The sequence below is a fragment of the Alligator sinensis genome, unplaced genomic scaffold (genome assembly GCF_000455745.1).
Source record: "Alligator sinensis unplaced genomic scaffold, ASM45574v1 scaffold555_1, whole genome shotgun sequence".
Lineage (NCBI taxonomy): Eukaryota > Metazoa > Chordata > Crocodylia > Alligatoridae > Alligator > Alligator sinensis.
The window spans coordinates 104,630-116,244 of NW_005843016.1; the positions used below are offsets into that span (position 1 = coordinate 104,630).

An 11,615-nucleotide genomic window follows, 5' to 3' on the forward strand; every position below is an offset into this window, starting at 1 on the left:
TTTATTCATTTATTTGCCTTTCTCCTATAGCAGTATACACATATATGAATTATGAGAAACTAATTACTGTTAACAGGTAGAAATCTAAAGCCTTTGAGAGAGTTCCTGCAGAGCTTCTGAGCAAAAAGATGACTGGCGCTTATGTTAGACATTACATTTTAAAAAATTGGGCCTCTGTTGTCCCAAATCAGCATGTGCAAATTTACGCATTTGTTCAGGTCATGCATTGAGATGGAGATGACTTCAAAAAAATAATTAAAGAAGTAAAGGTATTGGGTCATTGCAGCAGAGGATGACCAGCAATGAGATGGACAGATTGTGTGTGGAAGATCACTGGGAAGTGAGCTACAAAGTGTTCATTCAGCAATGGGTCAAGAAGCTTCTGAAAATAAAAATCTGTTATGATTTCTTCATTATTCAAACATGAAGGGAATGTAAAAAGCCAGGTCCATTTATTCTTCACTACTGAACATAAATAATATATTGTAAGGTTTGTTTACTTATGTAAACTGCCAGGCCTGAACTTAGTAGGATTTTCCCCTCTAAAACTGTGTTCTTCATGCAATCCTTGTAGTGCAATCTAGTGGATAGGACACTAGATTGGGAATTAGGTGATTTTGGTTCCATAATTGGCTTTGCCATGCACCAACTATATTACTTTATGCAAGTTACTTCATGTCTCTGCCTTTCTCTGTTTTCACCCCTCCCAATGCTTTGTCTGTTCAGGTTTCTAGTTCCAGGCAAGGACTCCATTACTAGTATTTATACAGAGCCTAACACTGTTCTTGTAACCTATAACACTATTAAGAATAAGAATACTATTCTTTCTGGTCTTTTTTTTCCCAGGGAATGTATGTGTTTTTGCATGCTGTAAAAGGAACTCCTTTTGAAACACCTGACCAGGGTAAAGCTAGGCTACTAACGCACTGGGAACAATTAGACTACGGAGTACAGTTTACATCCTCAAGAAAATTCTTCACGATCTCTCCAATAATTCTGTGAGTTCTGAGCTATTACAGTCATTCTCTATTATGTGTGCACTCAATGTTGGATTTAAGATATTAGATGAGAAAAAGCTGCATTGAACAAATTAGTAATTCTTTACATTTTTCATACTAATTTTGCCTCTGTTTGACAAAATTTAAGGGGAATGCATTTGAAGGGGGATTAAGTTGGTCTACAGTTTTCTTTTTACTTTCAAACTGGATTTGTGAGACTGAGACTTAGTTTTGCAGATGCTTACTAATAAGCTTAAAGGTAAGGAACTGCAGGGCTGGGCCCTTAATTAGGGCCCAGTTAAACTTCATACAGTAGCAAGCATTACTGGATTACTGTAAGTCTGATTGCAGTACGTGTGATTTCATAGTCACATGTAAATACTAAAAATGTGTTTCTTGCTTTATTTCATAGCTAACATTTCCTACTGAATAGATCCATAGTGTTATAGACCAGCTTTGTACTCTATGAATAGTTATTTCTATTTACACTAGTTAGGTAAATACACAGTTAAACAGAATTTTTGCACACCGTAGCCCATGTGGACAGAATTATAGCTGCATAACAAATCTGCAAGTGGGAGGAAATCCAAATTCAGTCAATACTATGGGGCCAATCCTACACAGTGCTAAATATTATTTCAAAAGCTTAGAGCTCCTAGTGACATCTGTGGAACCTAAGCTTGCTCAGCAAATTGCTGGATCAGGCCCTCTATGAGCATTTGAAAAACTTCTGTAGGCTGACTAGTTAGGATATGGAAACTCCAAGCAAACAGCCAGAAATGTAAGATGAGAAGAGTGGCCACAGGTAATCTCCAGAAACACTGCTGTCTTTATCTAAGTGCTGAGAAGCAGGCGTATGCCAGTATTTTCAGGTGTCCATGGACTCTATAATAATTCAGTTGATAAATCATGACCTTCCCAATGATCTTCTGTTTTGAGGGAGGAAACTAGAAAAGATTTTCTCTATCCCAACACCATACTATTCTTTCACTTGTGCTTCTAACTACTGCAATAGATAGTGGTCTCTAGCAGTACGCATTTCCTGGCACCCTTTTGGGGTCTGTTCTCTCTCCATTTTTCTCTCCCCCCAACAAATGATTTCAAGGCCTTCTAGGCAAGAGCAATTGACCTGATTTGTACCCACAGGGTTCTGAAAATTAACAATGAAAGACTTCATAATCTGTTATGCTTCTTCGCCAGGTTGAAAAAGCTTCTACCAGCAGTAACACTTAGGTATTTGCCTGCAGGCTTGGGAAGAGAATCCTATATTGTGAAGACTGTTTCACAAGCATAAGTGGTAGAAACTCTTAAAAACACAGTGTTGCAATAGTTCAGGCAATAAGCTTTCCAACTTTTTCACTAGAAAGTGAGCATCTCTTCCTTGAAAAGAAAAAAAGTATTTTTCAATCACTGCCCTGTACTGTAAAAGTGTAAGAAAAATATCAACTTGCTATTTTAGACATTATAAAATTAAAAAAAACAAACCGATCCAAGAGAGGAAATTTTACAGCACCACTCTTTATTATGTGGTTTTATATAATGTGGCAGATGAAAGAAGTAAGGGAGACTACAGGCTTTGTAAAAGTATAGAAAAATTGGCAGTAAGCTGGAATCTGTCGCATGTTTCCTAACTTTTCCTGTTGAACTGGTTGTGATCTATCTAAATTACAAAAGCAAATTTGCAGTGGAAATATCAAAAGGTTTGTGGGCAGCTTGTTTTTAAAGACCTTTCTGCTCATGGATGCATTCAACTTCATTTGTTGTCATACCACAGTTCAAATGCTTTATTATTGAGCATGTTAAGCAACTTAAATAACTTTATCCTCAGTTGCATTAAAATACTAAACAACCTTTTTAGTTTAAAAGATGAATATCCAAATGACCTTGTAATTTAGTTCCAGAATTCAGGAGGAAAAGATGAGGGTGGTGGATTTTAGCTGAGAGTTACTTTTTTAGAATTGTGGCCCAAATCCTCAAAAAATGGGTTCTGAAAGGAAGATACTTGGAGCCATAATTGGGTGAAGGTATAAAAATATATATATATTAAAAAGTAGGAAGCTGAAACAGGACTTTTACTCTGGAATAATTATCCTTCCTCAATCCCGTAGTGACTCAAACTACTTTAAAAATGTTTCACTTTTTTTTTAAAGACTTTTGTTGACACTCTCTCTATTTCTACAGGTATTTTCTGGCAAGCTTCTACACTAAATATGACCCAACACATTTCGTTGTCAACACAGCTTCTCTTTTGAGCGTGCTTATCCCAAAGCTGCCCCAGCTGCACGGTGTTAGAATCTTTGGCATCAACAAATATTAAGCAGGAATTATGGAACCAAAGCATTCTGATCAAAACCTGACATGGCAACTCATTTTTCTCAAGAGAAGGAAAACGATAGTCTGCTGTGCCGTTTATCTAGTAACGTACAATGAGACACTTGTACGCCTGAGGTCTAACTGTTACTTCTTTGGATTCTGTTTGGAAGACAAGTAGACTTATAAGAAGATGCCTCTACATATTTAATGTGAATGTTAATTATTGCTTTTAATGAGAAATTTTCTGTGAGGGACTGGGCAGGCCCAGCTCTAAAACTTTAATCAGCACTAAGACACTACGTCTCACTGATGTAAATGGTTTGAAAAGAGGGTATGAATAACTTGAATAAGCTGAAGTGTAGAGAGAGGCAATGGTTCAGAAATCATTCAAACAAGTATAGTGAAAACAGAGTAAAAGAATGTGTAAATCTTCTAGTAAAGGACTGGAGTCCTTTAATTCTTAATTATGTAAAGAAGCCATTTATTCTTTTTGGACCATAAATGACATGCTCTCTCTCTTTTTTACCAGTTAAGAATTTCTCTGTCTAGCTTTAGGTACTACAGCAGCTGCTGTGACCTAATAGCACACGCATTATCTGTTCATATGACCTTTCTCACAGAATTTTCTCTAGTCTTACCTGACAACTCAGGGGATTTCTACATCAACTTGTTAACCCACTTTTCAGATACTTAGGAAGCTGGTCAGTGTTGTTTTGCATGCTACTTGTTGCTTGCCAGAAGGCTGCTCTATTCTGAGAAACTAAATACAGTACTCAGTTTCTGAGAGGGAAATGTGGTGTGATTTTTGAGCAGTTTACTCTGATAGCTGACTGACAGGTAATGCTCTAGTGGTTAGGAGGTCTTTAATAGTCTTTTTGTTTTATTTTTCCTTGAGGAGAGGCAGTTCCAGTTTGGAAATTCAAACAGGTGGCTGGGGTATTCAGCTGAATCTTTCTTTAACTCGCTAATTACAAGCACAAGCCCCAAAATAGCTAAACTGTGTATTAGTTATGTGGCCGAGCAAAAGAAAGTATCTATCATTTGCATTTTTGCAGTCTCAACCAGAAGTTCAAGGAACGTAGGAATATTGAATGGCAAGGGTGACTGTACTACTAAATAACACTGCATTACTCTTGTAGATGATTCTAATTTTAGAGTGAGGCGTGTATTTATGTGAAGGCTGAGTACTTTATTTTTTTTTTCTTGGCTGTAAGAAGGGGAATTAGAAGAACAATCCTACAAGTTAGGCACAAAGACATCCAGCTGAGAAGTTTAGCTTGAATAAGGAGCTTTCCTGCAGCTTGTGGAAAAGGTGTTTATTTCAGTGGCCTGGCCCTGGCTTAAAGTCTGGGCTACATACATGTACCTGCAGAAAAACCAACCTGCATTGGTGTTCTGTTGATTAGCAACATTCCCTCACACATTTAGCCACTGATTGTAATATTTTGCTAATTAAAAAGAGGGTTCTCCTCTGGCTACTTTGTGGATGGAAGGAGTGAAACATTACAGCCAATAAGGTACTCTCCTCCCATGAAATGTTTTGAGTCTTCGAAACAGATCAGTCTTCAAGCAGATGATTATGTATGAACAGATAATTGGTTCCCTTAAAAAAAGAATTTGCTTCAGCAGGCTATTGTAGCTTGCTGAAAATTGTTTTCTTTTAGAAAATCATTGTTTTAGACTAACTGTAAGTGACATTGATCGAGGCTGGAAATCAACCTTGAATTTTGTACAAGTTACTTTGTTTCACCAAAAGACACTTCAGACCACAAATTGGTGGCATGCTCTTGTAAATAGACTGAGGGGAACATAGAAATTAGTGTTTGAAACACTATGTGAAACTCGTCTAGAGCTGGACAGGAAAACCTTTTTTTTAGTAATTGTGAAAGACATATTTGTAATAGGGTATTATTTTTCCTTTTCCAGTGGCTTATGTGGTTTATGGAATTAAAAACCTGGTCTGTGAAATGGCTTGGATTAATTTTCTTGGTTGCGGTCCAAAGCGCATGCACTTTCATGCACCCCAAGCCCCATGTAAGGCGGCATGCTTCCTTCAGCCAGTTAATGAAGGGGTATTTGCATGCATACACCTACCCACCTCCTCCAAACGGCAGGTCCGAGCCCAGGAGCCAGTCCAGCCCTCAGGCAGCTGAAGTAAACAAGCAGTTTGTCACGTGAGCTTACACCCGGGTACGAGCTACTTGCACCGTGGCGACACCCATTTATTACATGAGGCATCGAGGAGTCAAGTGTACTGGGCAGGCTGTTTCAGAGGGCGCGCGTGTGCGTGAGGGGGACACGCCTCGCAGCACAGCCCAAGCCGAGCAAACGGCGCTGCTCAGGTGTCCCAGCGCCTGCCGGAAAGCTTGCAGCGCACGCCCAGCTCTTTCCACGCCGCGGCCGGCAGAGCAGCGAGAGACGAGGCAGGACGCGCGCAGCCCAACCAGGGCCGGGGCCGCCTCTGACGCGCCCCCAGCACGTGACGGCCCTGGAGCCACCTCTACCCAGCCGATAAAACCCTGGGAGGAAAGGGAGGACACCCCCTTAACAAAGATGGCTGCCGCAACGCCCCTGCTTTTCTACTTTCCCTTAGTGAAAATGACGCGGGCGCGCCTGCCTTCCCCGGCCAGTCGCTGTGACGCAGGCGGTCACGTGACCGCGCCGCACTCGGGTGACGAGTCCCCGGGCGTCCCGCGCGCCGGAGGTTTAACCCTTGCGGAGCGGAGCCACGAGCCAAAAGTAAAGGGGAGACCTCTGCCGAGGGAGGGAGGCGGTGGGGAGGTGCCCACGCCTGGCAGCGGTGACAAGCGAGCCCGGGGCCTCTCTCCCCTCCGCCACTGCCCCCGGGTGGGAGCCCGCGGGGCGGGGTGACATGCGCATGCAGTTTGTTTTTCTTTCCCTCTTTCTGCCCCTGGTGTCCTACAGGGAGTTTCCCCGTCCAGGTGTCAGTGGGAATGACTGCTCTTCTGGGCAGGGCAGGGCAGTGGTTCTCACCCAGATGGCACCCCGGTGCTGGGTGCCACGCGCTCCTTCGTGGGGTGCTGCATCGTCGGGCTCTGTGAAGCTTCGGACCCTGATTCAGTTCGGCAGAGATTTGACCTGTTTCAGTGTCAGGACCCTTTAATCTCTCCGAATCAAATCGGAATCCTCCACATCAATTCGGAGAGATTTGGACATAGAGACAGTTTTAATGTTTTTTCTCCCTACCTCTGTGTAGCAGGGGCTTGTGAACGCTGCAGTGCTGGGGCGCGTGGAGCGTCCCACAGAAGCGCGGGGGGGCTCCCCAGCGTGCTCAGCAGCAGACCCAGAAGCGGACCAGAAGCACTTGCAGTCTACTTCCGAGTCTGCCGGGGAGCGCAGAGGGGAGGCACCCCGCACCCCTGCCCCGGTTCAGGGACTGGTGCCTTCTGGGTCTGGGGGTGGGGGTGAAGGGGGCACCTGGGGTCTCCCTGCAGCCAATTGCCAAGCTGGGGAGGCACAGGCTCCCCAGCACAGCTGGAAGTGGACCAGAAGTACTTCCAGTCTACGTCCAGGTTCACTGCCAAACACATGGAGGGCCCCCACCCCTGCACTTCTGTGGGACACTTCATGTGCCTCAGCAGTGCAATGATCATAAGCCATGCCTGCTACTTCAAGGTATTTAGAAAAAACTTTTAAAGCTGTGTTTGTGTCCAAATCGCTGATTCTCCAAATGGGCACCGCATCTTCAGATTTGGCTGAATCAAATCAGGGACAGCAATCCGAATCAACTAATCGAATCCCTGTCCCTGATTTGGGCTGAATTCCAATCGAATAGGGCCCACTTCATACACCCCTACTGCGCAGTAGGCATGCAAGCACCCACGCGGGATTTACGAAATAAACCAGAGACTTCATCTAGGAGTCCAGAGTGAGAAACGCTCTGCTCTGTCTGAGTTCTTTGCAGCAAAAGAGCTGCTCTGTAATTTTTCCATAGGCAAAAAACAAGTGAAAACTAAGAGCTGGCATTTTCCAAAAGGGACTTCAGTGTAAAAAGGTTGAGAACCACTGCGTGGCATTTTGCCTGGATAAATCTGGGTGCTGTCCCTGGTTTTGTCACAAGTCCTGTGATGTTGGCCAAGTCATTTGAGCTGTCTTTCAAGTTTCGTATTGCTAAACCAAGATGGCAACCAGATATCTACACACGAAGATATGCAATAATCATTATTTTAATATGTGGGAACACCCATCTCATCTTGCTTACTTTGCTTTAGGGGCAGAGTGGAGACAAGTGTCATAAGCAACATCTTAGTGCTGCATCTGAAGCAGGAGCCTTGCACCATCTACATGGTAATTTGTGAATATATTTTAATAGATTAGGCAAGTTTAAATGATTTAATTGATGTTTGTGATGAGACTTCTAAATAAAGCACAAACACATATATTCAGCTGTGTTTACCTTATTATAATTGCCTTACCAATATGATTTAATCCTCCTTTGTCTGGAGAACTACCTTTCTGAAAGCTTGAAAGATATCTGAAGTGGAAATGACTATGGCATATTTGTTTCTTTGCAAAAAATGGAAAATAGAAGAATATAATCCATAAAGGTACTGCTCATACAATTTAGGTAACCAGGCACAAATTTGTCTTTCTCATGCACTGCAGAGTTTTGAAAGGTTTACATTTTGTTTTCTCTCTCTTTCAGGAGGGTACAAAACATTTATCTACATGGGATAGCTAGCAGTTGCTGCTAGTGAACAGAAGCAATTGTAAAACATGTTTTGGGTGCAGGTAAAAGCTCTTCTGTAAATGCATTGAATGTTAAGAAAGCGTGTTTCCTTTTTTTTAAGATATCCACGAGAAACCCAGTAGTTTGTAATGGTAAAAAAAGAGTGAAACATAACTTTCAGGTTAGTTTCCAAGCTTTAAAGGTAAGATTTTCAGAAGCCTAAGGTTACATTCCTCTTTTAGTTTGACCTAAAATTTGACCTATGTCATTTTAATTCTTCATGCAATGAAAAATACAGAAGCATTTCTGAAAATGCTTCCCCGAGGAATGGATATGCATGCACAAAGAAGAAGCCAAAGGGGGAAAAAACACATTAGTTTCTAGCTTTGAAATAAGCTGTTTTTAAAGCAAGTGAGGAAAATAAACTATTTTTTTAAAAGTGAACTTAGTATAGACATATAGGAAGAGGAGATTTGATTTCAGCTCACACACAAAGGAATATATTTGGGTAGACAGTTACTGTAACCTACCATGCAAATTGTTTGCCCTGTAATGCAACTAAAACATGGAAATTAAATTTGCATCCTTGTTTTAGACAGTTTATTTAAAGAGCTCCCAGAGTACACAGTTTTGCTTAGAGAGAATAAGAAGGGGCAGCATTTGAACAATTTAATAAATATAAGTATTTTTCCTCATATCTTAGATCAGGCTGTTATGAGTTCTTCAAAGGGGTGTTTTTAGAGTTAGCAGAACAAATAGTTAAGGGGGAAATTTGGCATGTTTGTTCTCAGTTCAGTAATAAATGTCTTTGGAAAGTTCAAGCAAACATAGATTAGGTGGCTGGATTAGTAAGAGTAAGAAAAATGGAAATGTGCCATCATAAATGAGGTTTGGAGGAATAAAGATAGTTTGAGTCACCCAAGGAGTTGCACTATCACTGTAAATAATGTATAAATGGAAGTACTGAAAAACCTGGGTCAGTGGGAAGAGAATTAAATCAGCGATGCTCACGTGTCTGGCTCTGATGGCCAGATGAATGACACAGTGCCAGTCTGAATGACTGGGCTCCAGAGCCCCATGCTGGCTCCACCCAGCTGGGCAGGGGTGGCGTGGGGCCCCAGGGCCTGAACCTAGCTGGGCAGAGGTGGCACAGGGCTCTGCGCTGCCCAACCTCCTTAGGATCCATGGCCCTGAGGGGTGGGGGTTGAGCACCCCTGATCTAGATTGAATCATGAGAACTTGCTGTTATGTCTGGTAGAACCTCTACTTAAAGTGAAGAAAGATATTTGGGTATCTGTTAGGCACAGTTTGGTATAAGTACCAGGGTAGAATAAGAATGACTGATATCTGAATTTCGTTTGGCTGTTAGGACATTGTCATTTCACTTAAGGATGAATATAATCAAATGAGTAATCTGAATGAATTTGGCCAGTGCTTTTAAAGATATTTGTCGCTAATATGACTTAGCTTGCATAAATGACTTTTACAGAATTTAAAATCTGAGGATGGTTTCTGTACAGCTTCTTTTTAGACATGCCTATGTGCAGAAGATTTTAGCTATGGACAGCATAATCGGAGGCATTTCAAAATCAGTTAGACATGGTCAAGCTGTGTGTTTAAGAAGTTTTTTCTCTCAGTGTGCAAACCATTCTGCTCGTAAATTAGTTCTGGGAATAGAAACAAGTTGTGATGATACAGGAGCTGCAGTTCTGGATGATAGTGGCAACATTTTAGGAGAAGCTCTGCATTCTCAAACTGAAGTCCATTTGAAGTAGGTAAATACTTCCATGCATGCATTGTTTTTTAAGTGTAATTGTGATTAAATACTACTGATTTTGTTGTTTGTATTTATCGTATTGTAAGCAGGATGTCTCTTCTTAAATTACCATGTATATCTGTTAGGGCCCCCCTACGTGTGCAGGTAAAGGTGAAGTGGGATCTAATGCATGATTTACACAGTCAGACAAGGTTCTTTGGGTGAATCTAATATCTTTTATTAGACCAACTTAAATAGTTGGAAAAAAAACTTTTAGCAAGCTTTCGGATTTAAAAACCCTTCATCAGGCTGAGGGAGACTCTGCAGTTGGTGTGTGCTCTTCCTAGATGGAACAAATGGTAAAGAAGCCAGAGGCTGGGCTGGTATGCATGCAAGATAGGCAGTCAGTGAAAATGTAAATTGAGGAGTCAGTGGGTGAGAGAGAGGCTGGGGGCAGGAGGAGAGAAAAGGGGGATGAATGTAGTAGGTAAATAGTGGAGAGGTACCTGGGGAGTCAGATGTCAGGCAGGTTATAAAGTGTCATAAATCCAATGTCTATATTTAGTCCATGATTTTTTGTATCCAGGAGGTTGAAATGAAGTTCTTAGGCTCGTCTCTGAGAAGTATTTTGTAAGTTCTCTTTGAGGACTAGAACTGAGAGATTGGAGAGAGAGTGGTTTTCTTATGGGAAATGTGCACCCACAGGTAATTGGGTATTCTTTTCTTTGATAGATGTCCGATGTGCATTCATTCTGGTGTGCAGTTGTTGTTTGGTCTCTCCTACATATCTTCCATCAGGGCATTTGGTGCATTGGATGAGATATATTACATTTCTAGAGGTGCAGCTGCAAGATCCAGGAATGCTGATGGCTTTGTTGTGGGGTGTAGTAGTTGTGGGGGTGGTGGAGATGTGTTGGCAGGTTTTGCATTTCTTATCATGGCACGGTCTGGATCCATTTGATGTGTTCTGGGCCATAGGAAGTTTACTTCTGGTATTGAGGTTAGTGAGGTTCTGTGCTTGTTTGAAGGCTAGGATGGGTGGTTCTGGGAAGATCTCTTTAAGAATAGGGTCTCCTTCTAGTATGGGTTGCAGTGGTTTGAGAATTTTCTGTATGGGGTCAAGGGTGGGGTGATATGTCATAACTAGCAGTGTGTGATTCGTGGGGGGTTTTCTTCTGTAGTGCAGAAATTCATCACGTAGTATCTGGGTGGCTCTATCAAAGGTGCGATCTGTCTTTCTGGAGGAGTGTCATTGTTGAGTGAAAGCCTTTTTAAGATTAGTGAGGTGGCAATCCCAGTGGTATCTGAGGGCTTGGCTGTATATCATAGTTTTCTTGATGTGTTTAGGGTGATTGCTGGTTCTGTGCAGATATGTATGTTGGTCTTTGGGTTTCTTGTATAAAGTGGTCTATATTTTACCATTCTGGATACTGATCATCGTGTCTAAAAAGGAGATGTTGGTGCTGGAGTATTCAAGAGATAGTCAGATGGAGGGGTGATACTTGTTGAATTTCTGATGGAACTCAGTCAGAGATTGCAGGTTTTCAGCCCAAATTAAGAAGATGTCATTGCTATATCTTAAGTATAGCAAGGGTTTGATGGTTCAGTCCTTGAGGAATTCTTCTTTCAGGTGGTTCATAAAAAGGTTGGCATACTGTGGGGCCATTTTGGTGCCCATAGCTGTATCCATGGTCTGGAGGAAGCATTGGTTATTAAAAGTGAAATTGTTGTGTGTGAGGATGAAGTGTATAAGGTTAGTAATATCTTTTTCCAGTCTACGTCCAGGTTCACTGCCAAACACATGGAGGGCCCCCACCCCTGCACTTCTGTGGGACACTTCATGTGCCTCAGCAGTGCA

General features: G+C 41.9%; 1 protein-coding gene and 1 long non-coding RNA gene across 3 annotated transcripts in view; both read left to right on the forward strand.

The window, feature by feature from the left end:
* ORMDL1 (ORMDL sphingolipid biosynthesis regulator 1) overlaps positions 1–5,279 on the forward strand; it is a 7,755-nt gene extending 2,476 nt beyond the window's left edge. For both annotated transcript variants that reach the window (XM_025193110.1, XM_006036766.3), the window contains 2 exons: positions 847–998; positions 3,180–5,279. In XM_025193110.1, the coding sequence (XP_025048895.1) occupies positions 847–998; positions 3,180–3,315 (288 nt within the window). In that variant the 3' untranslated portion in view covers positions 3,316–5,279. The remainder of the gene's footprint in view (positions 1–846; positions 999–3,179) is intronic.
* A 632-nt stretch (positions 5,280–5,911) lies between these two features.
* On the forward strand, positions 5,912–9,834 carry LOC106723033. The gene is made up of 4 exons (XR_001359024.2): positions 5,912–6,050; positions 7,544–7,619; positions 7,978–8,063; positions 9,522–9,834. It is a non-coding gene; the product is annotated as an uncharacterized LOC106723033 (long non-coding RNA).
* Positions 9,835–11,615: the final 1,781 nt, after the last annotated feature.